General features: G+C 38.7%; 1 protein-coding gene across 1 annotated transcript in view; it reads left to right on the top strand.

The window, feature by feature from the left end:
• TRPC4 (transient receptor potential cation channel subfamily C member 4) overlaps nt 1-26,954 on the top strand; it is a 250,889-nt gene that overhangs the window by 77,196 nt on the left and 146,739 nt on the right. The window contains exon 2 of the mRNA XM_053563930.1: nt 9,779-10,183. Within this exon, the coding sequence (XP_053419905.1) occupies nt 9,806-10,183 (378 nt within the window). The 5' untranslated portion in view covers nt 9,779-9,805. The remainder of the gene's footprint in view (nt 1-9,778; nt 10,184-26,954) is intronic.

A 26,954-nucleotide genomic window follows, 5' to 3' on the forward strand; every position in this document is an offset into this window, starting at 1 on the left:
GCAGGCGTGGGGTGTGGGGCCACATGGTTTTCAGCAGAGTCCCTGGCTGGGGCAGGCACAGGTCATTTGGCCGTGAGGTCGCCAGCTAGTCCCTGGCCTGGGCAGGCACTGGTCCATGCCGTTGCCAGCTGAGTCCCTGGTGGGGTTGGGGGGCTCAGCATGGACCCCAGAGTCTCTTGCTGGGGGGGGCACTTGGTCCGGCAGACAGGGAGGGGCAGCACTGCTCAAGAACCTCCTCCCTCAGTCTCAGCTTGGGTTAGGCTTCTGGTTCATCAGGTAGGGGGAAGGGTGTGCTGCAAGTTCAAAATGGCAAGGAAGACTTTAGTTCAATTTTTCTGCCTAACAAGAGTGTTCAGAGTCACAGCAGGGTCTCTCTGAGTAAGTAGTCCCCACTTCCCATAGCACTCACCTGTGGGGTGACACAAGAGGTCCACAGTTCACCACTATAGAAAACCCACAGGAGCAAATGATGAGAAAGAAGAAAGGAGACAGGAAAAAAAAAAAACAGCTTTCTTCGAGGAGGGGACAGACACTTTTCCTTTCAGATGAATTTTGTACCTGAATTTGGTTTCTTGGAGTCGCAGCTTGCCTCAGGAGAGGTGACCTGCAGGTCATTTCTCTTTTGGCTGGGCTCCAAGTCTTCAGTTCATTTGGGCTGTTTCTGGAGGTTATCTTTCCTTTTGGACAGGAGCCTCTTTCAGAAGTTGTCCTCAGTCGGCCATCTTTCCCCTCCCCCCTAGTTTTTTTTAAAGACGGAGTCTCACTCTTGCTCTTGAAATCCTAAGCTGAGGTAATCTGCTTCCCTCAGCCTCCCAGAGTGTTTGCTGTGCTTTTTCCAGACAGCCTCCATTTTAACATCTCTCCTGTCTCAAAGAGGCTACCTTTGTCTACTCAACCTTACGTAGCTCTCCATCGCTTTCCCTCCTGCCTAATTTCTCCATCTCATCTCACCACTGCTTCTATTATATAGCACTTATCAAAATTTATAATTATTCTGTTTGCTACTTTTTTGTGGGTCCCTTCCAATGGATCTTCAACATCCTTGAACTCACAGAGCCCATGGTATTGCCAGTGGGTGGTCTACAAATCTGACATAATAGGTATTTGGCAACTATTTCACCCATTCAAGAAGTATTTATTGAGCACTTGTTATATACCAGCCCTGTTCTACACTCCATGGATATGTAAGTGAACAAAACCGACAAAAATATCTTGACCATTTAAATAAAAGAAAATATTCTTGTTTTATCTTTATGTATACTTTTTAATAGTGTTCTTCTGTGTTTAAATATAGTCTTTGAGTGAAAAATTACCTGAGGTCATAAGTATGAGACTAATTTTATTCCTTCCCTCCTCATTTAAGTAAATTTTAATAAGATATAAAATTCTAGTTTCTGAGCTTTTTTCTCCCTCCTTCCCTGTTTCCAAAGCAGTATCTCCTTCCCTCCATATTTGCTGTTAAGAGGTCTGATGTTAACCTGATTTTTTATTTATTGAACTCTTCAAAGTATCATCATACATTCTTCTAATAAAGGAAAGCTACATTTATTAGAACTCAGAGCAGGAAAGGAGAGTACCAAGTTTTCCAGTTCACAGATGAGGGCAGTCAGGGTGAGGCATTTATAGGGATTACCAGCCTGGCCTCAGGCAACTTAACTTGGATCTTTCAAGGTAGGAAAATGATCAGGTTGAGGTAATATTTGTGACATAATGGTTTATGATTGGTGGAGATGGCAAGGTGGGAGGGACATCTGAAGACAGTTTTGATAAGTAAGCTGCTGTTTAGTAAGGGAGCTCTTTGCCCAGGTGAATGAGATATTATCTCATTAAACAGATAGTCAAGAATTTATGAATGTAAGCAGTGAAATAATGATTACTTAATGCTTAGCAATCTTACCTTTCATGTTCAAAGTTCTTGAACAAAGAAATAATTAAAGTTGACATAGCTGTTTCTAATGAGGCATGGGGTTGCAGTTAAAGAGGGGGTTGGATTGAGGTGATATTTAGAGTTTTTTCTGTCCAAAATGGAGTTGTTCTTCCATATTCTACGTGGCACCATGGATTCTTTCAATGTGAGATCTTATGTAACTTCCTAATTATGAAAACTGTGGTAATTATTAATAAAAATGTTTCCTATACCCTCTATTTCATTTCACTTCCCGTGATTGATATTTTGTAGACATTGCCCCTTGTATTTCTATCCTCTATTTCAATTAACTTTCATATTTTATAAACAGAGAATTTCACTGATCCATTCTACTTTTGTTCTATCAGTATCTCTACTTATCTCATCTTAGTGATTTTCAATCCTAAATTTTCTCTTATACTTTTTTTATAATTTTGTAGATATTAATGTACATATTTTAGTCTCTGTTTTCTGGTACATTATTTCTACTCCTTCTATTCTAATATATTCAAAGTTCTTTCCTAAGGTAACTTGAATTTTTCTCTTTGTGCTCATATTCCCCTGGAAGTATCAGGAAGTGACTAGTCTTATGCCCTACTGAAGATTTTAAGTGGTAGAGTTGAGAAGCATGTTTCAGAGCCCTGAGTGCTGTGTGTTGACTAATATACATAGTACAGTTGTAATTCCTCTTAGAGCTGTAATTCCTTATAGAGCTGACACAAGTGTAGTGGTAAAGATATGCAGAGAAGAAAAATAGAATAAACTTGAAAATTTTGGTTGGTTGATTTGATAGCTTAATAGCTATAGACTGGACATGCTAAACCAATTTTAGGCTAGTGTTTGAAGCCTATTTTTTCCCCTTAGTGTAAAATGGAATAATTCTAAGAGGACAGTCGTTGATTCCCTGATTCTTTAAGAAAATTTAGGCACTGTTGCAAAATTGTGTAAGTCACAATCTCCTATATTCAGACTAGTAAGATATGTTCTACATCTAAGGGATCCTTTGAGTTTATAAAGATGCATAGAAAAGGCCTAATAATCCTACCGTGAGAAGAAGGAAGAAAAAATGCTTGGAGCCTATAATACTTCAGGTAAGGTTTTAAAACTTGGCAGGAATTTGCTAGAGGCTCCAGGGGAGAAAAGATATTCAAGCTATAAAGGACAGTGTGAGAAAAAGCTTTTAGTTATATTATAGCCAAGTAGTTTGTTATTCTTGGCAGTATAAAATAAGATGTGCCTAGGGCTGTCTTGGAGGGACCAAGATTCCATAATAAGTAAGTCTTTTTCCTGTGAATGGTTATCAGCCTTTTAGGGACTATCAGTGAGACAGTGATTCAGTCATACTTGTATTCCTTTAAAGATTAGGTATGTGGTTTGTGGAGGATAAATAGGAAGGATGCAAGACTAATAACAGTGTGAGTATTTAGGAGGCTTTGGCTGTCATCCGTGCAGAAGATAAGGAGATAAAGTCAGTCACATTGCAGTAAAGGAATGCCAGTGAGCAGTGGAAATGTGGCCTATAAGACATAAGAAATGATTCTTACTATTACTTAATTTTTGTTCATTTACACTGAAATAACTACTTGCGATTAATGGCTACCGTACTGGGTAGCACAGGTTCAGAACTCAGAAGAGAAGTGTAGTCTGACAATATAGATTTTATAGCTTATGAAGGCTGACAGTGAAGTTCACAAACTCATCCTAGAAGAAATATTACACGTCTCATTGCTGAATATCACTATGGTCTCCTTCAAAGTACTGCCCTGGAAGCTATGCACCAAATCCATGGCCTAGTCCACCATTCAGAGCAATTTCTGGAATGGCTGTCAGAGCTGTTGTTGTATTACCTTTGATATCCTGAATGTCATCAAGATGCCCTCCTTTAATATTTCCTTTATCTTTGGGTAAAGAAAAAAGTCACTGGGGCCAAATAAGGTGAGTATAGGGCAAGTGTTCCAAGGCAGTTATTTGTTAACTGGGTGAAAACTTTCTCACAGACAGTGCTGAGTGAGCTGGTGCATTGTCATGCTGCAAGAGCCATGAGTTGTTGGTAAAAAGTTCAGGTCCTTTTTGTGTAACTTTTTCACTCAGCCTTTTCAGCATTTCCAAATAGGAAACATTGTCCAGTGGGTACAAATTTATAACAAATAATCCCTCTGATATTGAAAAAGGTTAGCAACATCATTTTGTCTCTTGCTTTGAACTAACAAAACTTTTTTGGTCATGGACAATTGGCTGACTTTCATTGTATATTTTGATGCTTTGTGTCAGGGTGGCATTGGTACACCCCAGTGAAAACCCCTGGGGTTTCATCCCCAGTAATAACATGGCCCCAAACATTATCTTGCCATCTCCAAAAGGCCTCGGCAAACTTAGACTCTTCCTTGCTTTTCGGTAAACTCCTTCAGAACCATTTTTGTACACACCTTTCTCAGGTCAAGATTTTCAGTTAAGATTTTCCTGTTTCTATATGGATGTTTACTTGGTTTGCTATGCTTCTCATAGTCAGCCGAATTTTTGTCATAAAATTCAGTGCATTTTTCAATGTTTTCATCAGTTCTGCTCATTACTGACTGCCCTAATCACTCTTCATTGGTGACACTTTCTCTCCCCTCAGAAAAATGTAAATTCCATTTGTACACTGCTGTTTTCATCATGACATTATACCATAAACTTGAACGAACATATCCCTTATTTCACTTCCACTCTTGCCAAGTTTAACAAGAAATTTACAGAATTTTGTTGCTCTAATTCAAGCTCTTCCATTCTCCCGGTGGCACACAAAACCACACAACAATAAGGAATGCCACTTAACAGTACACCAGCCCAGGTCAACACTGACACAGCTACACCAAGGTTATGAAACCTCACCCAGCTGTCTGTACAGAGCAGCCAACAGAAGCACATAGTGGCAGTTTCCCAAACTTCATTGTCAGACCACATATTTTAAAAGATATTTGTGAGTGTCATGGACTATTTTAAATAACAAGTAATGGCTAAGAATAAGGAGAGTGAACAGGGAAGGAAAGAGCCACAGGCAGAAGGCTGGTCATATCAACATTTCTGCTTTGGATGGGGGGAAAGGGGTCCATGCAAATTGCTCTGAGAGCAGTAATGCTGAGGTGGGAGGTGACACATCAGACAACAGTGTCATAGCACCCAACACAGAGCAGGTTTCAAATTAGGGGACGTGTCTTCAGAGACTACTAAAAACTCAAGTAGTCTACTCATAACACCTGAGAAGTGCTGAAGGTGCCTGACAACTCCCAGGGCACAAGAAAGGAAGACATTGTCTTCATGATAAGGATGAACCCCATGTCGGGGACAGTACATGAGTAAATGAAAGATGAGCCTAAAGTTTATAAACTCATAAACTATAATAAGAGAAATTAATCCATTTGTGACTTGAGGTGAAGAAGCAGGTTTGCAGGAGGAGATTTCAGGCAAGAAAGAAGACGACGGAGGTGAGGTGCCAGGGAACTGGGAGCAGAAAGAAGCTCGGACAGTGGGATCAGTAGCTGGAAGGAGGAGACAACATTTTTTCCTTTGAAGTCTGGGGGTTAAAAAAAATAGATCAATGCATATGTTCTAACTCTCAGAGTGAATATTCATATTTTGACCACTACATACATTTTCTAAAGCATATGTTTTCAAAATCTTATGAGATGAAAAAGCAGCTAAATAAAAATTCTTGTCCTGCATATGCTATTCCCCTCCATATGTGTATTTTAAAAATGGGATTATTTAGTTTTTAGTTTCAAGTTTGCTTCTTGTTAACTCCTAAAGAGCTTTAATTTTAAAAATAAATATAATCTCAATTTCCTTCTTTAAAATTCTAAGAAATCATATTTTAGTTAATATAGTGGGTTGGTTATTGTTGTTATTGTTGAGTGATATGTACACTCTCATTTTCTTAGAATTTTTAGAAATTCCCCTAAAACTTTTTAAAGGAATTAAGTATTGCTTTTATAACAGCGAACAAAATAAAACTTTTGGCAGTTTTTTGTTTGTGCGTTTGTTTGTTTTTTGCTTGGACTAAGTCACAAACATTTCAGTCAGTACATGACATTTTTGGCATCAGACTTCAACTCCTTATCTATACTTATAGTTTCCTCTCCAATGAAATTAAAAAGTGTCTGAAGTTCAGAGTGATAGAAAAAAACCAGAGCATTATGCTTTCATGTGGAGTGTGTAATATGCCACTTGATTGTTGAGATAGTAGGCCATGAAAAGTAGCAAGAAAAATTCAAATTGGATTAAAGAGCTACCTAGGAAATTTTTTATGTCTTATGATATTGCAGAGAAAGTTAAATAAAACTTAAGTATGTGTAACAATACTCAACAACGAATAAGAGTCTTTATTTCTCACTGTGTCATGAGATCACATCTATAAACATGTATGTTTTTGACAATAAACAAGAGAAGAAAAAGAAGAAAAGGGTGTTTCGGGGGAAATTCATTTTACCTTTAAGGATGTCTACGAAAGAGTGGAGATTTCTATCTATGTATTTACTTTCCTGTAGGTTCTTTGCAACCCAAATTGTTCTTCCCACTGTACAACTAAGCTTATCTTTTAGGAAAAATGCCTTCAGATTTACATAAATATCTGGAACTTTTTGTTTTCTGATATATGTCTATGTTGCTTAGATAATTCTACGTTTAATCGTTAGGAATGATTTTTTAAATCTCTCTTAGGATCAATATCATAATGCAATCCAGGTATTTTTGGTTCTTAAATCCCGAGAACAATTAGAAAAAATAACTTATAGGTCGAAGGATCCTTTCAATCTTGTAACCATGTGGGGGGAAAATCTTTTCCTCTTCAGAAAGTTTACTCTACAAGTGCAGGAACTTGAGGTAATGGTATTTGCTATGCTGGGTCCCCCGTTCTTTAACAGACTTCCCATCCGGCAGTAATCCCACAGTGGCTGATAAGGGTGTCAGCTCAAAACTCCATCAGCCTTACCATCACCTTCCACTTACTATGACATTCACACAGCAGTTATAAAATTTTAAATTTGATTTTCTTGGCCTTCAGTTAGTACACCTGCAGCTCAAATCATCAAAAAGGATAAGTCTATGTATGAAAAAATTGAAAAATCTCTTAAGATTGTAGCCACCAGAGTTATCAGCTCTCTCTTTTTCTCTCTCCCTGAGGGTTTCTGTCCAAGATTTCATTTTAATGCATTTAAAATTTAAATCTATTTAAAATCTATCTCACCTTCCTCATGTGAGTTCTTATATTTTTTTAAATTCGACAGATTGAAAAAGGTCATGAGAGTTAATAAAAGATCTTTCTCGGCACTATTTGGTTCTTCCACTCATTTTTCTGTCAGTGTTGATTTCCTCATTTTACGGATGGAGAAACAGGTTATCTTAATGGAATGTTTCGGGCCAAGTTCACCTCTTAAATGCTATGTTTGACTAGACTGTGTCTTTCTTTCTTTGTACATCACTCTTTTGAAATCGTGCTTATGCAGTTTACTTTCAAGGAACGTATCTGGATTCATTTCTCCTTATGCGCCTTCTTCCCCCAAATTCTCCAGTAACTTGTGTTCTGTCCACGGGTCCCTTATAGTAACTGACATTCTGTACTTTGGCAAGGAAGAGTAAAATGCTATTCCCTGTCTAATTCTTTGGTAGCAACATGTATAAAATTAAGTAAATGAAATACAATCAATTGTAACTTTTCCATTCTCTAGGATGACTCCTAATCTTGACTGAATCATAATCTATACGAATTTCTGATATAATGTGTGGATGTGTGTGTTTGTCTATGTGTGTAACTGTGTGCATAGTTTTATCTTAACCAGTATTGTGGGTAAGCTGCATTCAAACACTTGTCTTCACCAGAAAACATTCATGGTGAGAAAGCTTGAATCCAACTCTAAAAGAAAAATGCACATATTTTTTCCAAGATTCATGGGCTAAAAGAAAGTGAGGTAATAGACAAGTGTCTATCCTGCTAAAGTAGAACATAAATGCCTGATAAAACTTACAGCATAAAGGACATGGCACTGGTCTCAAACCCTCTGACGGATGCTGACCTGGGCTGGGAAGAGACGTGCTGGGGACATGGGTGAGGAGCAACTTTCTAAGGACAATATTTTAAAGGCATCACTGATGCAGAAATGGGGTGTTCTTAATCAGATCCTCCAAATGACATAGATAAACATCTTGGTTTGCTGAAGTTGTAGTTACAGTGGGTAGACATGAAATTGTTACTCTGTAATATGAATGCTACTCCTGTTATTCTAGAAGGAGTTAAAGCATCCCCCAAACACTGAAGTTATAATCAGGCTTCAGACAACTCATCAGTAACCTGAAATGAAGACATTTTGAACAGCTACTCCTGCTTAGTCTACAAAATACTAAGTCTAACATGCCAGAGGAAAAAAAATATGAAAAAATAGTTGTGTATATTAGTTCTGGAATCTAGATATTTGAGAAATCTACTATCTAGATCTCATCTAATCTAACTTAAGATGAATGATATCATGTCAGTGAATTTAACTTGATAATTGAAATCCTTAATAGACTGAGGCAGCATGCAAACTGCAAAATTTCCCCAACTGAAAATATTGCTTTCAATAAAATAATAATTGTTAATGCAGTGCATGTTTAATCTACAGTTAAAGCATTATTTAAATCAGGTTAATTTGCTCATAAAATAATTAGGGTTCTAGAGAACAATTAAAATGAATATGCACGTTTGGTACTTAGAAAGACCCATTCATTTTAATTTCACATATAAAACATATGCAAAAAATCACAGGAGTTTAAGTAACATATAACAATAAAATAGTTCTGATAATAAGTAAGAAGTGAAGAAATAACAACACTAAAGAAATTATATTCAAAATATAATAGTTTTGTATAAATTTGTATCACTGGGATGATACAAAATCAATACAGCTTCCAGCAACTTTGTAATTAATATATCTTAACATGATCTTTCATTTATTTGAAGTAATTTCTTCATTTTCAACTATATCTTCTCTGCACTGTGGCTTGTCATTCTTAATATAAATGTAATACAATGAAGGAAATAGCATTCTTATAATAAAGACTTTTTATTTAAACACCTTCAGAATTCTTCTTTTGGACACTGAATAGTTTAGAACAGTTGTTCTCAACCTTCCTAATGCTGCAATATATTTTCATTGTTAAAAAGGGGTTGCAACCCACAGGTTGAGAACCGCTGGTTTAGATCATCTTGATGATTAATATCATTAGTGCACATTCTTTCCCCCCAATGACCTTACTGGCAAAGGAGAAAAAAATAAAATTATGTGTATTAGGCTCAGTATATTTTATTGGTATTAATGTTACTAATTTAAATACATTGATGTCAATTGTACTAGAGCATTAAGCAAACAATATATAAAAATGAAATGTATTTTGCCAAAATAATGGTATTCTATAATTTCAGTAGCATTTCTATGATTTGCAAAATTCATAGTGAATGGTGTATTTGAATATCCCTGGTCCAATTTTTAATGTCAAAGGTACAGTCTCTGCTTTCAAAAGTACTTTGCCAAAAACTGTATTTATTTGTATTACATTTGTACATAATTTCTAACACTCTATAGGCGCATTTCCTGATAAATGTCACTTTTAGAGTAACTTTTAAATAACTTAACAAATACTGAACTCTTTTATCTTAGGTTAGGATTTTGCAACTTGTGTCTTTAAATAGCTGAATAATTATTAAGTCCATTTCTACTTTTCATGGGGGAAAAAACCCTAATGCTTAGAAGTTAAGAATGGTGGTAATATTGCTATTGATATCATTGTTAGAACAGAAGTATGGTGCATAATAATTTCAAAAGCACGCTGACACTAATTCGTGATTTTTGTTTGTACTTTCAGAGTCTGAGAAATAGCATGGCATGAACCATGGCTCAGTTCTACTACAAAAGAAACGTCAACGCCCCCTACAGAGATCGCATCCCTCTGAGGATAGTCCGAGCAGAATCCGAACTCTCCCCGTCAGAAAAAGCCTACTTAAATGCCGTGGAGAAGGGAGACTATGCAAGTGTCAAGAAATCCCTGGAGGAAGCCGAGATTTATTTTAAAATCAATATCAACTGCATTGACCCTCTCGGGAGAACTGCTCTCCTCATTGCCATTGAGAACGAGAACTTGGAGCTCATCGAGCTGCTGCTCAGCTTTAACGTGTACGTGGGGGACGCGCTGCTGCACGCCATCCGGAAAGAGGTGGTGGGCGCCGTGGAGCTGCTGCTGAACCACAAGAAGCCCAGCGGGGAAAAACAGGTACCTGCAAAACACAATTTTCAATTCATTTGCCTGCAAAAGCTTTCTTTATATGTTCACATTCCCTGAAATTTTAGGAAATATAAGCATCAACATCAGAACTGTTATAACAAACTCTGTGACGTGGCCTTTGATGCGCTCCAGCAGCCACCTGCTGCGCTCCCGAGCAGCGTGAGGACCGCGGAGCGCAGAGCCCGGTGCAGGCCCCGCAGGCCGGGAACGTGTCTGCGCGGGGCTCAGTGCGCGCTGTTTGCTGCTCAGTGTGAATGTGAGGGTGTTTCCTCTCGTCTGTCGTTTTCTGACACTCTACACAACCACAGTGAATAGTTTTCTTGTTCTCCTACGACACCTGCTTGCGCGTTCTGGTTTCTGCCTCTTACGCACTAGTGAGTTGCGTTGTCTACTTTGATGTTGCCCTTAACAAACTCCAGTAGAGTTTTTGTTTTTATGTGAAACAGAAGAAACAAAAGTATAGGAAATACTAGGAAATAGCTGACCTCTGACTGTAGGCTTAACTATATCAAATTTACTAGCAGTAAAAATTTAGCTAGATCTTATTATCATCAGTAGAAAATAAAGTGAAGTGACACGCAATAATATTAAATAAATACAATGCATTTTTTTCTATCACCCCATCTTTCACAGCAAGTGGAAACAGGAGTGACTGAGGAGTCTGGGTCTGTCTGTGGGCTCCTGCCCTCTGTTAGTGCTCTGGATCTGAATTCCCTTTGACCCTTTCCCTTTCCCACTGAACTCTTCACTTCCCCACATCAGGACAGTTCACTAATTGTAAAGACACTGCAGATTCTGCAGAGGCTCTAAAATGTCTTTGAAAGTAAAATCTTATAAAATGTGTGTTATCACAGCTCCAACAATTTCTGCCCTGTTTGATAAGACTCACCTCTCTCTACAAGGGACAGTCTGTTAAGAGGTGTGACATTCTTTTAAAGCAATCGGCTGTGTCTACCATTATCTTTGCTCTCCTGGAGGACTTTAATCTAAATCTTTGGGTGGCCGTCTCCCTGTCTCCTCAGAGGCCGGTGTTCCATGGTCCCTTCTCACCCGTGTTCTCCTGTTCCCCTGACCTGAGCCAAACTCTCCTAACCAGCTCTCCACAACAACACCCCCTCCCCCCGCCCGGCTCAGCTGGCTGCTTTCTCAGCGTTCTGCTGTTTCATGCACAGCTGTTTGCAGTTGGTCTATCACCTCATCAGACGTGGTATTGGTGAAATTTTACCCATTAAGAAAATTTGCTTGTTTCATGAACACTTTGAAACTTGAACAAATCTTAATTAGAGTAGATGGGTAATAATAATGTTACTGGAATTTCTTCAGTAGGTCCTTGGTCTCGGGGATTGGAAGAATGAACTCCCGGACCTCAGATCAGTGGTAATACAGGATTTTATTAGAGCGAAAGTAATAGAGAAAGGGTTGAAAGCCCCAGAGCTTCTGGCAGAGGAAAGATCCAAGTGGGGAGACTCCACCCTGGGTCCTTTATCTAGGGGCGTAAGGACTGGAGAATTACACTTGACTAGGACTTGGCAGAGAAAGACTTTTTCAATGTTAATGAGTGTTATTGACAGACAAATGAATGGAGTCCCTCCAGCTCCAGGGAAAAGGTCACAACATTCCCTTCATGAAATTGCCCAGGCCTGGGAAAACTGGGGTCCCCTGTCTACACTTGAATGGGGGAACCCTGTACCAATAATGCCTAAAGGTATATTTTCTCCTTGCTAGAGAGGTACAGCACGGAAACAGGAGTCAGTAAGAACGTTTTTATCTGTGTAAGTTTAAGTGCTGCAACCTTAGCTACTTTGTGATTTTGAAATTCCTTCCACAATCATATTCCTAAGACATTTACCTTTTTTAATACTAATAATATTATCATTTACACCCTCTTTTTTATGTCTTGTTTTGTACAGGCAACCACAGACAGTTTTTGTGCCTGTGGTATATAAATCATTCTAGGTTGAAGCAAATGTATAGAATAAAACTGCCATTGCGTGTGTGTTTTCTGTTTATTACTAAAGAACCTTCTCACTTCTACTTTCTAGAGCACAGTGACCACATGTTTCAATGTCTCTTTAGTCAGTGACATTTGTACTGACCAGAATAATTTGGTGTCTGGAGACACTGGCTATTATGAGAGTGTTTGTTGGAAGATGTTCAACTTCTGAGCCAAACTCTAGCCTCAGAAGTAGGTCTTGGCCCCTTAGCGGCACTTGATCTGGACCCTGCTTATTAATAAAAGAAGTAACGGCTTGCAGTCTGCCAGGAGTCTGAAATATCCCAGGCCATGGTTTCTGGAAGATTTCTCTGGTATCAGTCTGCTGGCCAAGAATTCCGTTTCTACTTGTACATTCCAGAATTCCACTTCAGGGAAGGCAGCAGAATAAACAAAAATCGTACCTTTCTGTTTGAACTTTATAATGTGAAAGACCAATTCTAAGAGTTCTTTGTATCTCAGACAATGACAATGAGGTTTTAGCAACGTGGAGTGTCCCGCAGAAGTTGTCCTTAGGACTTGGGCCGTACCAAACCCCATTAGAGCTTGGCTGTTTATCTGTGATTTTCTTTGGTAATTCATCTCCTATACCAGGCCAACATCTTTTGGAATGATAATTTTCATAAATCAATTTGCTGCAGGTAGCAAATACGTTCATGACAAGATTTTTTTTCTTTCATGAAGTTGAATTCCTTTGGTTATTCTTGTGATCTTTGAAAGGCATTTTGTATATTTTATAATTCACTTAATTTTCAGTCTGATGGGTAACCCTGAAGACTCTGGAACACATTGTTATTCATTTTGGGGGGGATCATTGAAACCAAATGTTAAAACCTGAAGACAATAATAACCAACTGGACAAAATGAATGTCATATCTTAGAATGAGCAAAGAAAGATTCTAACAAAAAAATTATACAAATATGATTTTGAGAACACATACTAAGATTCTAAAGTGTGATGAGTGTGTGTGAGAAATCCCTTCTCCTTTAATAAAGTGGTCACACACAGGTACTAATTTCTTTCTCTGAAAAAAGTTTTAGTGCTGCATCCTCAAACCCCGGGGATATGAGATTTCAGATGTACATGTGTTTTCTGCAAACACAGTCACCAGGGAACACTTTTTATTTATTTGTTTATTTATTTATTTTCTGGCATTACACTTATTGATTTACTTTTTTTCTCTTAACAATTTTTTTATTAAATTATAGCTGTGCACATTAATGCATTTTATGGGGTACAATGTGTTGATTATATATCCAATTTGGAATGCTTACATGAAACTGGTTACCATAGCCTTCACCTCACTTACTTAATTGTTGTGTTAAAACATTTATACTCTACTCTTAATAGATTTGACGTGTACTCTTGCAATATGCACCACAGGTGAGGTCCCACCGATTACCCTCCCTCCCCCCATCCTCCCCCTTCCCCTCCCCTCCCCCTCTTCTTTCCTCCTACACCCTGGGCTATACTTGTGTTTTATCTTTTGTATGACAGGGTGGGTGATTATATATTGGTTTCATAATAGTACTAAGTATGTTGGATAGTTTTTCTTCCTTTCTTGAGACACTTTACTAAGAAGAATGTGTTCCAGCTCCATCCATGTAAACATAAAAAAGGTAATGCTTCCATCTTTTTATGGCTGCATAATATTCCATGATATACATATAACACAATTTGTAAATCCATTCATGGATTGATGGGCACATGGGCTTCTTCCATGACTTGGCAATTATGAATTGGGCTGCAGTAAACATTCTGGTGCAGATATGTTTGTTGTAAAATGATTTTTGGTCTTCTGGATATGTCCGTAGTAGAGGAATTGCAGGATCCAATGGCAGGTTTACTTTGAGTTCCCTAAGTGTTCTCCAAACTTCTTTCCAAAAGGAACATATTAGCTTGCATTCCCACCAGCAGTGCAGAAGTGTTCCCTTCTCTCCACATCCACACCAGCATCTGTAGTTTGGGGATGTTGTGATGTGTGGGCTACTCTTACTGGAGTTGGATGACATCTCAAAGTGGTTTTGATTTGCATTTCTCTGATGATTAACACTTTTTCGATGCTTACCCTGCCAGGCCAGTGCTGGGCTCTGAGGAGGAGGCCTTGCTCCTGTTCTCTTGAGTCGTAAGGTCTAGTTGTAAAGACAGAAAGGGAAAGGATCAGGGGAATATGAATAAAGGTTGTCACCACTGACCAGATGAAAAGAAAGATGAATTCTCAGATGATTATTAGGTTAAACTGACTGAATTTGGCATCTACAGAATGTTAGTTGGTGGAGGTCAGGGGAGCAGAAGAAAGGTGTGCAGGGAAAAGAGGCTGAATGTTAGAAAACTGGACCCCATCAGCGGAGGTAAGACTGTGACCAAAGGCTTATGGAATTAGATGGGTGCGCTGTTTGATTTATTGATCCTGATACCTAGTAGTTAATTAGAACTTTTAGATTTCTGAATGGGATCAGGGATTTGTGTATAGATGATAGGAATTACCCTGAACAAATAAAATCATCTGTGTTCCTACAGCTCTAACATTGATTTTTCACTTCTTGCTTTTATACATTGTTTAAATGGTTATATTTTTGAGTATGTTAAATTATTTTCTCAATGCAACATTCAATGAAAAGGTGTATATTTGCCAGATAAAAAGATGGGCATAGATCATTAAGTGTTTCCTTCCATAATTATAGTAGACTTTCGTAAGTCTGGGTATGGGAAGTCTCGGTATGGAGTTGTTAGTGTTTAAAATTTTTTTTTTTTTTTTTTTGTAGAGACAGAGTCTCACTTTATGGCCCTCGGTAGAGTGCCGTGGCTTCACACAGCTCACAGCAACCTCCAACTCCTGGGCTTAAGCGATTCTCTTGCCTCAGCTTCCCAAGTAGCTGGGACTACAGGCGCCCGCCACAACACCCAGCTATTTTTTGGTTGCAGTTTGGCTGGGGCCGGGTTTGAACCTGTCACCCTCGGTATATGGGGCTGGCGCCTTACCGACTGAACCACAGTTGCCACCCCATAAAAATATTTTTTAATGAACAAGCTGAACAGGGTAATACTTAGGTTATTTCTTTCATATAACAGAAACCACAGGAACCTGTAGTTCTCTCCTCTAAGCAAGAATCATTTCACTGATAGTCTCTGGTGATTTTGCAGCACTTCTTAGTCCTTCATTTCTCTAGAAGGAATAACCAAGAATGACATCTTAGCCTATTTTTCAGTCAATTGATTGGCTACTTGACTCTTAATTATTTCTAGCAGATATTTGTCATAGATGTCTCCTAAGGCCAGATTCAATTTTAGTTTCAGCTGACTCAGCAAGCGTTTATCAGAAGCAGAATTTGTATTTCCTATTTTTTTTTAATTTTTAAATTTATTATTTTTTATTGTTTCAGGTTCATTGAGGGTACCTCCTATATTTTGTTATTTGCTTATGTCAGTGATTGTCAATCTTCACATCACAACTGTGGGCCCCGTCTGCAGAATTGCTGACACAGCAGGTCTGGATCAAGGACCTGATACTGGTTCAGAGACACTGAACCTCTGACTTTTGAAAACCACTAACTTAGTCACCACTGACTTCTTTCTTGAAAAATAAAGAAGACCCACAGTTATGTATTTTATGTTAAAGGCATGGGCTGCATGTTGCTAACATAGTTTTCTGGAAATTTCAGTTAATTCCCTGAATTATTAACAGGTAGTATTTAATATATGAGCATTTCCCAATTTGTGTAATATTTTTACTGTTATTTCCCCTCTTTAGAAAAAAATGTTTTGATGGATATTATTTATTAGTTCAAAATTAAGATCCTAGTGTACTTAGTTGAAGAAACTCGGGTTTTGAAATTCTACTAAAAAGAATCCAGGATTTTGTAGTTGGGAGGGATCTTGGAAATCATCAAATCAATCACCTGATAAAATGGGTGGAAGAAAAGAAAAGAGGGTCCCGTCTGTGTTGTCTGTGTGGGCCAGAGTGAAAGGGACTATGAATGAATAGCTGGCAACCATCTCCTTGTTATCTCCTTAACATTTACATTACCCAGGAGGGTAAGGGCGATTGTCATCCCCAATCAGAGCAGGGGGAACAAGGCAGAAAAAGGCTTTAGTGCCGTTTCCCAGATCACAAAGAAAGGAGACAGCTGTGCCGAAAGTGAAGAGTCTGAAGATGGCAGTCACTGTGCTGGGCTGGCTGTAGCCACTGTGCCGATCTGAACTTGGGAGTCGCTTAAATCATTAGTCCATTATTCTCATTTAGGGTATGAGTTAGATCAATTTACATATGTCTTTAGATCTACATATTCAGACTATGTCACTATATTGAATAAGGACATTTGTAATTATGTTGCTCTATAAATATTAATCGAGGCCCTATACGCTTCTGGCCCAGCACCTCACTGAGGAATAACAGGATCACTGGAAGCTATGAAGTGCTGTGGAGGAGCCCAGGGAGGTGGGTTAGAAATGCTGGCCTCTAGTGCTGTGGCCACCTGTTAATTGAACAAGTCTCTGAAGCTCCTTGAGGCTTGGTTTCCTTGGCTGTTAATCAGAGTTGTTGTCGTATTTTATCTGCCTCTTGCAATCCAATGATGCTCCAATTCTGCAGAAGTGTTATGGGAAGGTAACAGATAATAGCAGATAATACTACCGGCATTATTTCTGTATTATACCAATACCTCTGTCTTCCTGTTGACAAGTATCTACGCTAATAACAAAATGTTCTGAAAAGATTAAGTTAAGCATCAGCAATTTACCCTCTTGGGTATAGGACTTCTTTTTTAAATTGAAAAATGCAGTCATTAGAACCAGAATCCTAGTTCGGGAGCACAAGAGAGAATTTAATTCAGTTTACTTTTTTGCTTTGCAACTCACTGCACGTAGGAAATCTTTTTATAGTCTCAATGAATCTGTTACTATACTCTGTGGCTTTAGAAACATTGCCTGTTACGTGGCCATTAAATCAATCCGAAATAGGAAATTTGTATTAGCATGTTAATGCAAACATCTATCTAACAAAAAAATATGTACTGCTAACAATACAGAAGATTTTATGGTTGATATGGAGGCTACTAAATACATCCCTGGGTACCGGGGTAGAACTGTGTCCTGTAACCAAATCTAAATTTTTCAAATTGAATCCATGTACTTTCTTCTTAAAGATCCAGATATTTTAAAAGGTGCACTTTTTGCCCTGGGATTCATTGGGTTTTCCACATGGGGCTTTGGAACCAGTCTCCCCGCTAGTGAGTCTGTGCAGTGATTTTTAAATGCTGCTGAAGACCAACACGGTCTACAAGCTCCAGCCCACTCTACTCCGTGGAGTGAAATCATTTTGACTTTTTTCAGTGGTTAACACATTTTAGGTTATTCCTTTCTATTTGTATTTGTTTTTATTATATCCTGTCTTAGGCCAAATCCTAAATGTTGAAAATAATTAACCTTCCATCTATGTGTAACCATAACTTATTTACCATCAAAATTAAGAGAGAGCAAGAATGAGAGAAAGAGAGAGAGGGCTGGCAAGAGAAAAAGAGTTAGGGTGGAGCAAGATGGCGGTCAAGTAACAGATTCCCTTATACTGGGCACGGTGAGTCTGGGGAGATAGGACTCCAGGCACCTCTGGCTGGTGGGATCTGCCTATATCCCCTTTGAGGATACAGGGAGTCAGCAAGGGACTTCTGGACCCCAAGAGGACAAAAAAAGTGGAAAACTGCCAAGTGGTTGCATGTGTTCAATCGACCTAATCCCGCAGGAACCATAAGTACAAGCAGTAATGAGACTGCAAACCAGAAAGGCCTTGCCTGTGAACTGTTTTGGTGTTATTGGACTTGGCACTCAGTTGAACTGCTTTGGGGAGAGCTTGAGCAGGAGTGCGGAGAATTTTGGGCATTTTCTAGGGCCCCAGACTGAGCTGCTGAGCTGGGACACAGGGAGCCATTGTGAGAGAAGTGCCCCGGCAAGCTCCGCCCTCGGTCCCAGAGTAAGGATTGGGTGGAAGCTAGTAACCTAGGTACTGAGCAGCCTAAAGGCGGGGACTGAACTGCCTTACAGCCTTAACCCTTAGGGGCAGAGTGAGACTGGTTATGGCAGTCTCACTCTGGAGCCTTGGGCTGTTGCCCTGGGTAGAGTGCCGTGGCGTCACAGCTCATAGCAACCTCAAACTCCTGGGCTTGGCGCCGCCTGGACCTCCATAAGAGCTGCTGCGCAACCCCCAACCTGTGACTCGTGCCCACCGGGCGTCTGCATGCCCTGACCAAAAACTGCAGGAGCCGCGCAACCCCGCATCCTCCCTCCTGTATCCTCCCTGCCTTCACACTGACCTGCTCATCCGTCCAGGGATACTGGTAGCCGCGTGCCCTCTGGAGCCCTCCTTGCCTCTGCGCAGAGCCCTTCTCCTGGCCAGAGACTGCTGGAGCCTTAGGCTCTCTGTGCCAAAGTCACTGGGCGCCAGGCACTCCCAGAACCGTTCACACCACCTCCTGCTCTGTTGCTGGATCCGGGTGTGACACACACTAGAGCTGCTTCTACAACCAGAACTCCCTAGCTGGGTCAGCCCCAGAGGACCTACACAGGGTCACTCCCCACAAAGATCCAGCAACAATGGAGTGATCCCGCTGGGGTCTGATCTTGGAGAGACACCTCCCCAACTCTGAGGACAGCCAGAGACAATGGTGAAAAACAATCATGAGGCAAAATCAACAGAAAAACTGGCAATATGAATAATCAGAGTAGATCAACTCCCCCAGGAATAAATGGGGCAGACACAGCACAAGATCCCATGCACAAACAAATTGCTGAAATGTCAGAAATCGAATTCAGAATCTGGATAGCAAATAAGATTGAAGTAGAATTCCAAGCAGTAACCCAAAAGATATCTCAAAAAGTCAACGAATTCAAAGACCAAATGACCAAAGATTTTGACACATTGAGACAAGAAGTTGTAGCCCTCAAAGATCCGAGAAACACAGTAGAATCCCTCAGTAACAGAATGGAACATGCACAAGAAAGGATTTCTGACATTGAAGACAAAGCTTTCAAACACTCCCAAACTCTCAAAGAGGAAGAGAAATGGAGGGCAAAAACAGATCACTCTCTCAGAGAGCTCTGGGATAATTCAAAGAAAACTAATATTCATCTTATAGGGATACCCGAAAGTGATGAAGTGGCTTCACAAGGCACAGAGTCTCTTCTCCATGAGATTATGAAGGAGAACTTTCCAGACATGCCAAGAGATTCTGAAATTCAGATAGCAGACAGTTTCAGAACTCCAGCACAGCTCAACCCAAATAAGACATCCCCCAGACACATCATAATCAATTTCACTAAAGTTAATATGAAGGAGAAAATTCTGAAAGCAGCCAGACGAAAGAAAACCATCACCTACAAGGGCAAGAATATTAGAATAACTGCAGATCTCTCTGCTGAAACGTTTCAAGCTAGAAGAGGATTCTCATCGACTTTTAATGTCCTAAAACAAAATAACTTTCAACCCAGGATACTGTACCCAGCTAAACTGAGTTTCATTTATGACAGAGAAATTAAATACTTCACTGACATTCACATGTTGAAGAAATTTGCCATAACCGAACCAGCTCTCCAGGATATTCTCAGACGTATCCTCCAGAAAGACCAGCATAATCCTCCACCACAAAAGTAAACCGACCCAGAAAATTTTGATCAAATTCCAACTTCCATAGTTGCAAAAGGATTAAAAATGTCCACCAGACTCTCAAAAAGGCTTATCAATATTCTCAATTAATGTGAATGGTTTAAACTGTCCTCTAAAGAGGCACAGGTTGGCTGACTGGATACAAAAACTCAAGCCAGATATCTGCTGCATACAAGAATCACATCTAACAATAAAAGACAAATATAGACTCAAGGTGAAGGGATGGTCATCTATATTCTAGGCAAATGGAAAGCAGAAAAAAGCAGGTGTTGCAATCGTGTTCGTAGAGGCAATAGGCTTTAAACCAACCAAAATTAAGGAAGGATAAGGATGGACACTTCATATTTGTTAAAAGTAATACTCAATATGAAGAGATCTAAATTATTAATATTTATGCACCCAACCACAACACACCTCAATTTATAAGAGAAACTCTAACAGACGTGGGCAACTCGATATCCTCCAGTTCCATAGTAGTCAGAGATTTTAACACCCCTTTAGCAGTGCTGGATAGATCGTCCAAAATGAAGCTAATCAAAGAAATTTTAGATTTAAACTCAACCATTCAACATCTGGACTTAATAGATATCTAGAGATCATTTCATCTCAACAAAACTGAATACACATTCTTCTCATCAGCCCACGGAACATACTCCAAAATCAACCACATCCTAGGCCACAAATCTAACCTCAGCAAATTTTAAAAAATAGAAATTATTCCTTGCATCTTCTCAGACCATCATGTAATAAAAGTTGAACTCAATAACAACAGGAACCTGCATACCCATACAAAAACATGGAAGCTAAACAACCTTATGCTGAAGGATACATGGGTTATAGACGAGATTAAGAAGGAAATCACTAAATTTTTGGAACAAAACAACAACAAAGACACGAATTACCAGAATCTCTGGGATACGGCAAAGGCATTTTTAAGAGGGAAATTTATAGCACTGCAAGCCTTCCTCAAGAAAACTGAAAGAGAGGAAGTTAATAACTTAATGGGACATCTCAAGCAACTGGAGAACGAAGAACACTCCAAACCCAAACCCAGCAGAAGAAAAGACATAACCAAAATCAGAGCAGAACTAAATGAAATTGAAAACAAAAGAATTATACAACAGATCAATAAATCCAAAAGTTGGTATTTTGAAAAGACCAATAAAATAGATAAACCTTTGGCCATACTAACCAGGAAAAAAAGAGTAAGATCTCTAATTTCATCAATCAGAAATGGTAACAATGAAATAACAACAGACCCATGAAATTCAAAAAATCTTTAATGAATACTACAAGAAACTCTACTCCCAGAAATATGAAAATCTGAAAGAAATTGACCAATACCTGTAAGTACGCCACCTACCAAGACTTAGCCAGAATGAAGTGAAAATGTTGAATAGGCTTATATCAAGTTCTGAAATAGCATCACCTATACAAAATCTCCCTAAAAAGAAAAGCCCAGACCAGATGGCTTCACGTCAGAATTCTACCAAACCTTTAAAGAAGAACTAGTACCTATACTACTAAACCTCTTCCAAAATACAGAAAAAGAAGGAATATTATCCAACACATTCTATGAAGCAAACATCAACTTGATCCCCAAACCAGGGAAAGACCCAACAAAAAAAGAAAATTATAGACCAATATCACTAATGAATATTGATGCTAAAATACTCAATAAGATCCTAACAAACAGAATCCAACAACACATCAAAAAAATTATACACCATGACCAAGTGCGATTTATCCCAGGGTCTCAAGGCAGGTTCAATATACGTAAATGTATAAATGTAATTCAGCACATAAACAAACTAAAAAATAAGGACCATATGATTCTTTCAATTGATGCAGAAAAAGCTTTTGATTATATCCAGCATCCTTCATGATCAGAGCACTTAAGAAAATTGGTATAGAAGGGATATTTCTTAAACTAATAGAGGCCATCTACAGCAAACCTACAGCCAATATCATATTGAATGGAGTTAAATTGAAATCATTTCCACTTAGATCAGGAACCAGGAAAGGTTGCCCATTGTCTCCATTGCTCTTTAACATTGTAATGGAAGTTTTAGCCACCACAATTAGGGAAGAAAAGGCGATCAAGTGTATCCACATAGGGTGAGAAGAGATCAAACTTTCCCTCTTTCCAGATGATATGATCGTATATCTGGAAAACACTAGGGATTCTACTACAAAACTTTTAGAAGTGATCAAGGAATACAGGAATGTCTTAGGCTACAAAATCAACACCCATAAATCTGTAGCCTTTATATATACCAACAATAAATAAGCTGAAAAAACAGTCAAGGACTCTATTATTTTCACAGTAGTGCCAAAGAAGATGAAATATTTGGGAGTATACCTAACAAAGGACGTGAAAGATCTCTACAAAGAGAACTATGAAACTTTAAGAAAAGAAATAGCTGAAGATGTTAACAAATGGAAAAACATACCATGCTCATGGCTGGGAAGAATCAACATTGTTAAAATGTCTACACTACCCAAAGCAATATATAATTTTAATGCAATTCCTATTAAAGCTCCATTGTCATATTTTAAAGGTCTTGAAAAAATAATACTTTGTTTTATATGGAATCAGAAAAAACCTTGAATAGCCAAGACATTACTCAGCAATAAAAACAAAGCAGGAGGAATCACGCTACCAGACCTGAGATCTGATATTTTATCGATAGTGATAAAAACAGCATGGTACTGGCACAAAAACAGAGAAGTAGATGTCTGGAACAGAATAGAGAACCAAGAGATGAATCCAGCTACTTACTGTTATTTGATCTTTGACAAGCCAATTAAAAACATTCAGTGGGGAAAAGATTCTCTATTTAACAAATGGTGCTGGGTAAACTGGCTGGCAACCTTTAGAAGAATGAAACTGGACCCACACCTTTCACCATTAACTAAGATAGACTCTCACTGGATAAAAGATTTAAACTTAAGACATGAAACTATAAAAATACTTGAAGAAAGTACAGGGAAAACTCTTGAAGGAATCGGCCTGGGTGAATATTTTATGAGGAGGACTCCCCAGGCAATTGAAGCAGTATCAGAAATACACTACTGGGACCTGATCAAAGTAAAAAGCTTCTGCACAGCCAAGAACATAGTAAGTAAAGTAAGCGGACAGCCCTCAGAATGGGAGAAGATATTTGCAGGTTATACCTCCGATAAAGGTCTAATAACCAGAATTCACAGAGAACTCAAATGTATTAGCAAGAAAAGAACACGTGATCCCATCTCAGTGTGGGCAAGGGACTTGAAGAGAAACTTCTCTGAAGAAGACAGACATGAAAAAAATCTCATCATCCTTATTCATCAGAGAAATGCAAATCAAAACTACTTTGAGATGTCACCTAACCCTTTCTCATGAATAGGGAGGGGATCATGGCTCCTGCTGCCAGGTTGCTATGCCTGGCCTTAGAAGAGCATGGCAAATAAGTCCCTTCACCATGACGCCATTTTAAATCTATTATGTTCTTATTCCCAAAGCACTCTATACTTTCACATTTAATTGATTATGAATGCATATGTGCATTTGAGAAGGCTACATATTTATCCCTCAAAGCAAACGCCCTGTGAAGTGTTAGTTCTGGCAGGAGGAGCGAATGTGTGTTCAAATATGAAAGGGCGAGGTGCACGGTTCAACTGTGGGCTTTGGGGAGTAGCCCACATAATAAAATCCCAAAACCAGAGATGTTGGCATGGATGTGGAGAAAAGGGCACACTTCTATAGTACTTGTGGGAATGCATCCTTTCTTCTGGAAGGATGTTTGGAGAATATTTAGAGACCTAAAAATAGACCTGCCATTTGATCCTATAATTCCTTTACTAGGTTTATACCCACAAGACCAAAAATCACAATATAACATAGACATCTGTACCAGAATGTTTATTGCAGCCCAATTCATAATGGCTAAGTCATGGAAGAAGCCCAAGTGCCCATCGACCCATGAATGGACTAGCAAATTGTGGTACATGTATACCATGGAATATTATGCAGCCTTAAAGAAAGATGGAGACTTTACCTATTTCATGTTCACATGGATGGAGCTGGAACATATTCTTCTTAGCAAAGTATCTGAGGAATGGAAGAAAAAGTATCCCAAATACTCAGACCTGCTATGAAGCTAATTTATAGCTTTCACATGAAGGCTATAACCCAACTATAGCACAAGAGTATGGGGAAAGGGCCAAGGAAGGGGAAGGGAGGGGGGAGGTTATGGTGGGGGGAGGGTAATGGATGGGGTCACACCTATGGTGCATCTTAGAATGGGTACAGGCGAAACTTACTAAATGCAGAATATAAATGCCTACATACAGTAACTAAGAAAATGCCATGAAGGCTACGTTGAACAGTTTGATGAGAATATTTTAGATTGTATGTGAAACCAGCACATTGTACCCCTTGATTTCACTAATGTACACAGCTATTATTTAACAATAAAAAATAAATTAATTAATAAAAAAAGAGAAAGAGTTACAGTAAAACATGAAAGAAGCTCATTTCTCCCCCTAAATACCAAGAGACATAGCAATATTATCAATTATATTTCTTTATATTCGAATGTAAATTATCAATAGGAAAGCTGTTTACAATATTTTCTTAATGTACCATTAACATGGAAAAGATGGAAATTATTCCCCAATTTGATCTTTATAATGTAGTCAATATTAACGAGTACTTTGAAAGTCTAAAAAATAAATTGAGTCTTTATTATTTCACAGCAGGGAGCTTAAAAGCTGTTACAAGATAAAGCATAGACTGTTCAGTCAGCTGGCAAAAGGCCCTCAGGAGAAAACTGAGTAATTGTGTCCTAAAAGAAAGAACTTTTAAAAGATGGACTGGGTTATGCTGTTAATATGATAAAGCGGTTTAGGCTATCCAGTTATTCTAACTCATGAAATAATGCAACAGTTAAAGTCTTTAGTTATGTCAACATCTTTTTTTCCCCCCGTCCTGAAATCCAGCAAGTCATAGACAAATAACCCCTGTGAACACAACCTCTTGCTCTTTACTCTCAGCATAACACACTTACTGTCATAGCAGAAAAACATTAAACATGTTTGGAGCACACAGAGCCAAGGGCTTTTATCCCCTTTCTGAAAAGAATCAGATAAAACAAAACAAAGAAAACAGCCTTAAGCAATAAAACAAACCTCCAAGCATTTAAGGATTATTTCCCCCACAATGTGAAATTACAAGACGGGCTCTTTTTCTTTGTTTCCAGGCAGAGAAACTGAGTCATGCAGCTCCCTTAGGTTGGAGGGAATAAGATAGAATGAAGAGAGTTTAGAGAGAGAAAGATTTGGCATCATCTTGTTTTATATTCTCAGCCGAATTATTTAGGCATTTGATCTTGACTTTCTCATGAATAGGGAGGGGACCGCGGCTCCTGCTGCCAGGTTGCTATGCCTGGCCTGGGAAGAACATGGCAAGTAAGTCCCTTCACCTTGACGCCATTTTAAATCTATTATGTTCTGACTCCCAAAGCACTCTATACTTTCACATTTAATTGATTATGAATGCATGTGTGCATTTGAGAAGGCTGTATATTTATTCCTCAAAGCAAACACCCTGTGAAGTGTTAGTTCTGGCAGGAGGAGAGAATGTGTGTTCAAATATGAAAGGGCGAGGTGCACGGTTCAACTGTGGGCTTTGGGGAAAAGCTTTGTGAGGGCATTTTCATTAAATCCCTCTCCGTAATCCATTACAAATGTTGTGACTAGATATAAATACGATAGCATTATGTTTCAGTAGGAATATATTAACTGAATTTATTCATGAATCATAATACTCTAAGCATCCATCAGAGTAATAGTAAGTCATTTAACAATTATAATTAATTGACTACATGATGTTTTAGTGTAATTGGGAATTAAGAAAATACATATTATGATGAGAATACTCTGGAACTGTTTTCAACATGCCCTTTCTTTCATTCAGCTACATTTACTTACTCTCTGATTAGAGGCAACATGAATACAGTTTTATGGCTTTGCTACCAGAAATGCAAGCAAAGGAGGATTGAGGTGTATAGAATTTTAAACTCTTTTTCAAGAATCAGTTCTTTAAGCTCTTAGAAAGAACACTTATTTCATCATAACAATTTATGTTTTATGCACTCACTTTCTTGGATCAATTAATTTCTGGGTAGGTCAACGTTCTAAATCACTAGTGTTTGAATCATTTATTAGAAACAATTGATAAAAATTTCACACTGTGAGCTTTGAGCACGTGAGAGCTGACCTATAGAACACAGCCATGTGAGAAAAATGCTAAACCCAGCCAGAAGGAGTGGGTGGTTTGGGAGGGTTAGAGAAATTGAAAGTTACAAATGTATGAAACTGACTCACATGATTTCTTCCCTTTTAGGCTATTATAGGTAAGAGGAGTGGGTTTAATTTTTCCCGATAGTTACCCCCTCTCATATGCACCCTAATTGTAACATCCTTTCTTGGTTTCTGGAATCTCTGAGGAAAAGTATATAGCGTTGTCAGACCTGAAGGTCTAAGTTTAATCATTAACCAATGCTGGTAACATCATGTATGAATGTGAATGTTTTTAGCATGTTACATGCAGGGTTTATTTATTTTTCTCAGATTAATTTGAGAGTCCAAATGATTAAGTTACATTTTTTGTATTACTGGGGTAAAGTTCAAGTTGTAGCCGAGCTCTGCAGCCAGCGGGGTCTGCTGTATGTACCCTCACATCGTTTGTCTACCTTAGGTGAGAGCTTACCAATCACCCTCCCTCCTCCCGTCTTCCCTTTCCCTGCTCCTTGCTCCCCCAACTTGAATTTATTGTGGTTTTCTTTTGTGTGAGTGCACCGTTACTCATCTGTTGATTCTGATTGACTTAGTGTTGAGTCCATTGGATACTTGATTTTCCATTCTTGTGATACTTTACTAAGAAGAATGTGCTTCAACTCCATCCAGGTTAATACAAAAAGACGTAAAGTCTCCATCTTTTATGGCTAAAAAATATTCCATGTATACACACACCACAGTTTGTTAATCCATTCATGGGTTGATGGGCTCTTGGGTTGGTTCCACGTCTTGGTGACTGTGAATTGACCTGCAATAAACATTCTAGTGC

The sequence above is a fragment of the Nycticebus coucang genome, chromosome 15, assembly GCF_027406575.1.
Source record: "Nycticebus coucang isolate mNycCou1 chromosome 15, mNycCou1.pri, whole genome shotgun sequence".
Taxonomy (NCBI): Eukaryota; Metazoa; Chordata; class Mammalia; order Primates; family Lorisidae; genus Nycticebus; species Nycticebus coucang.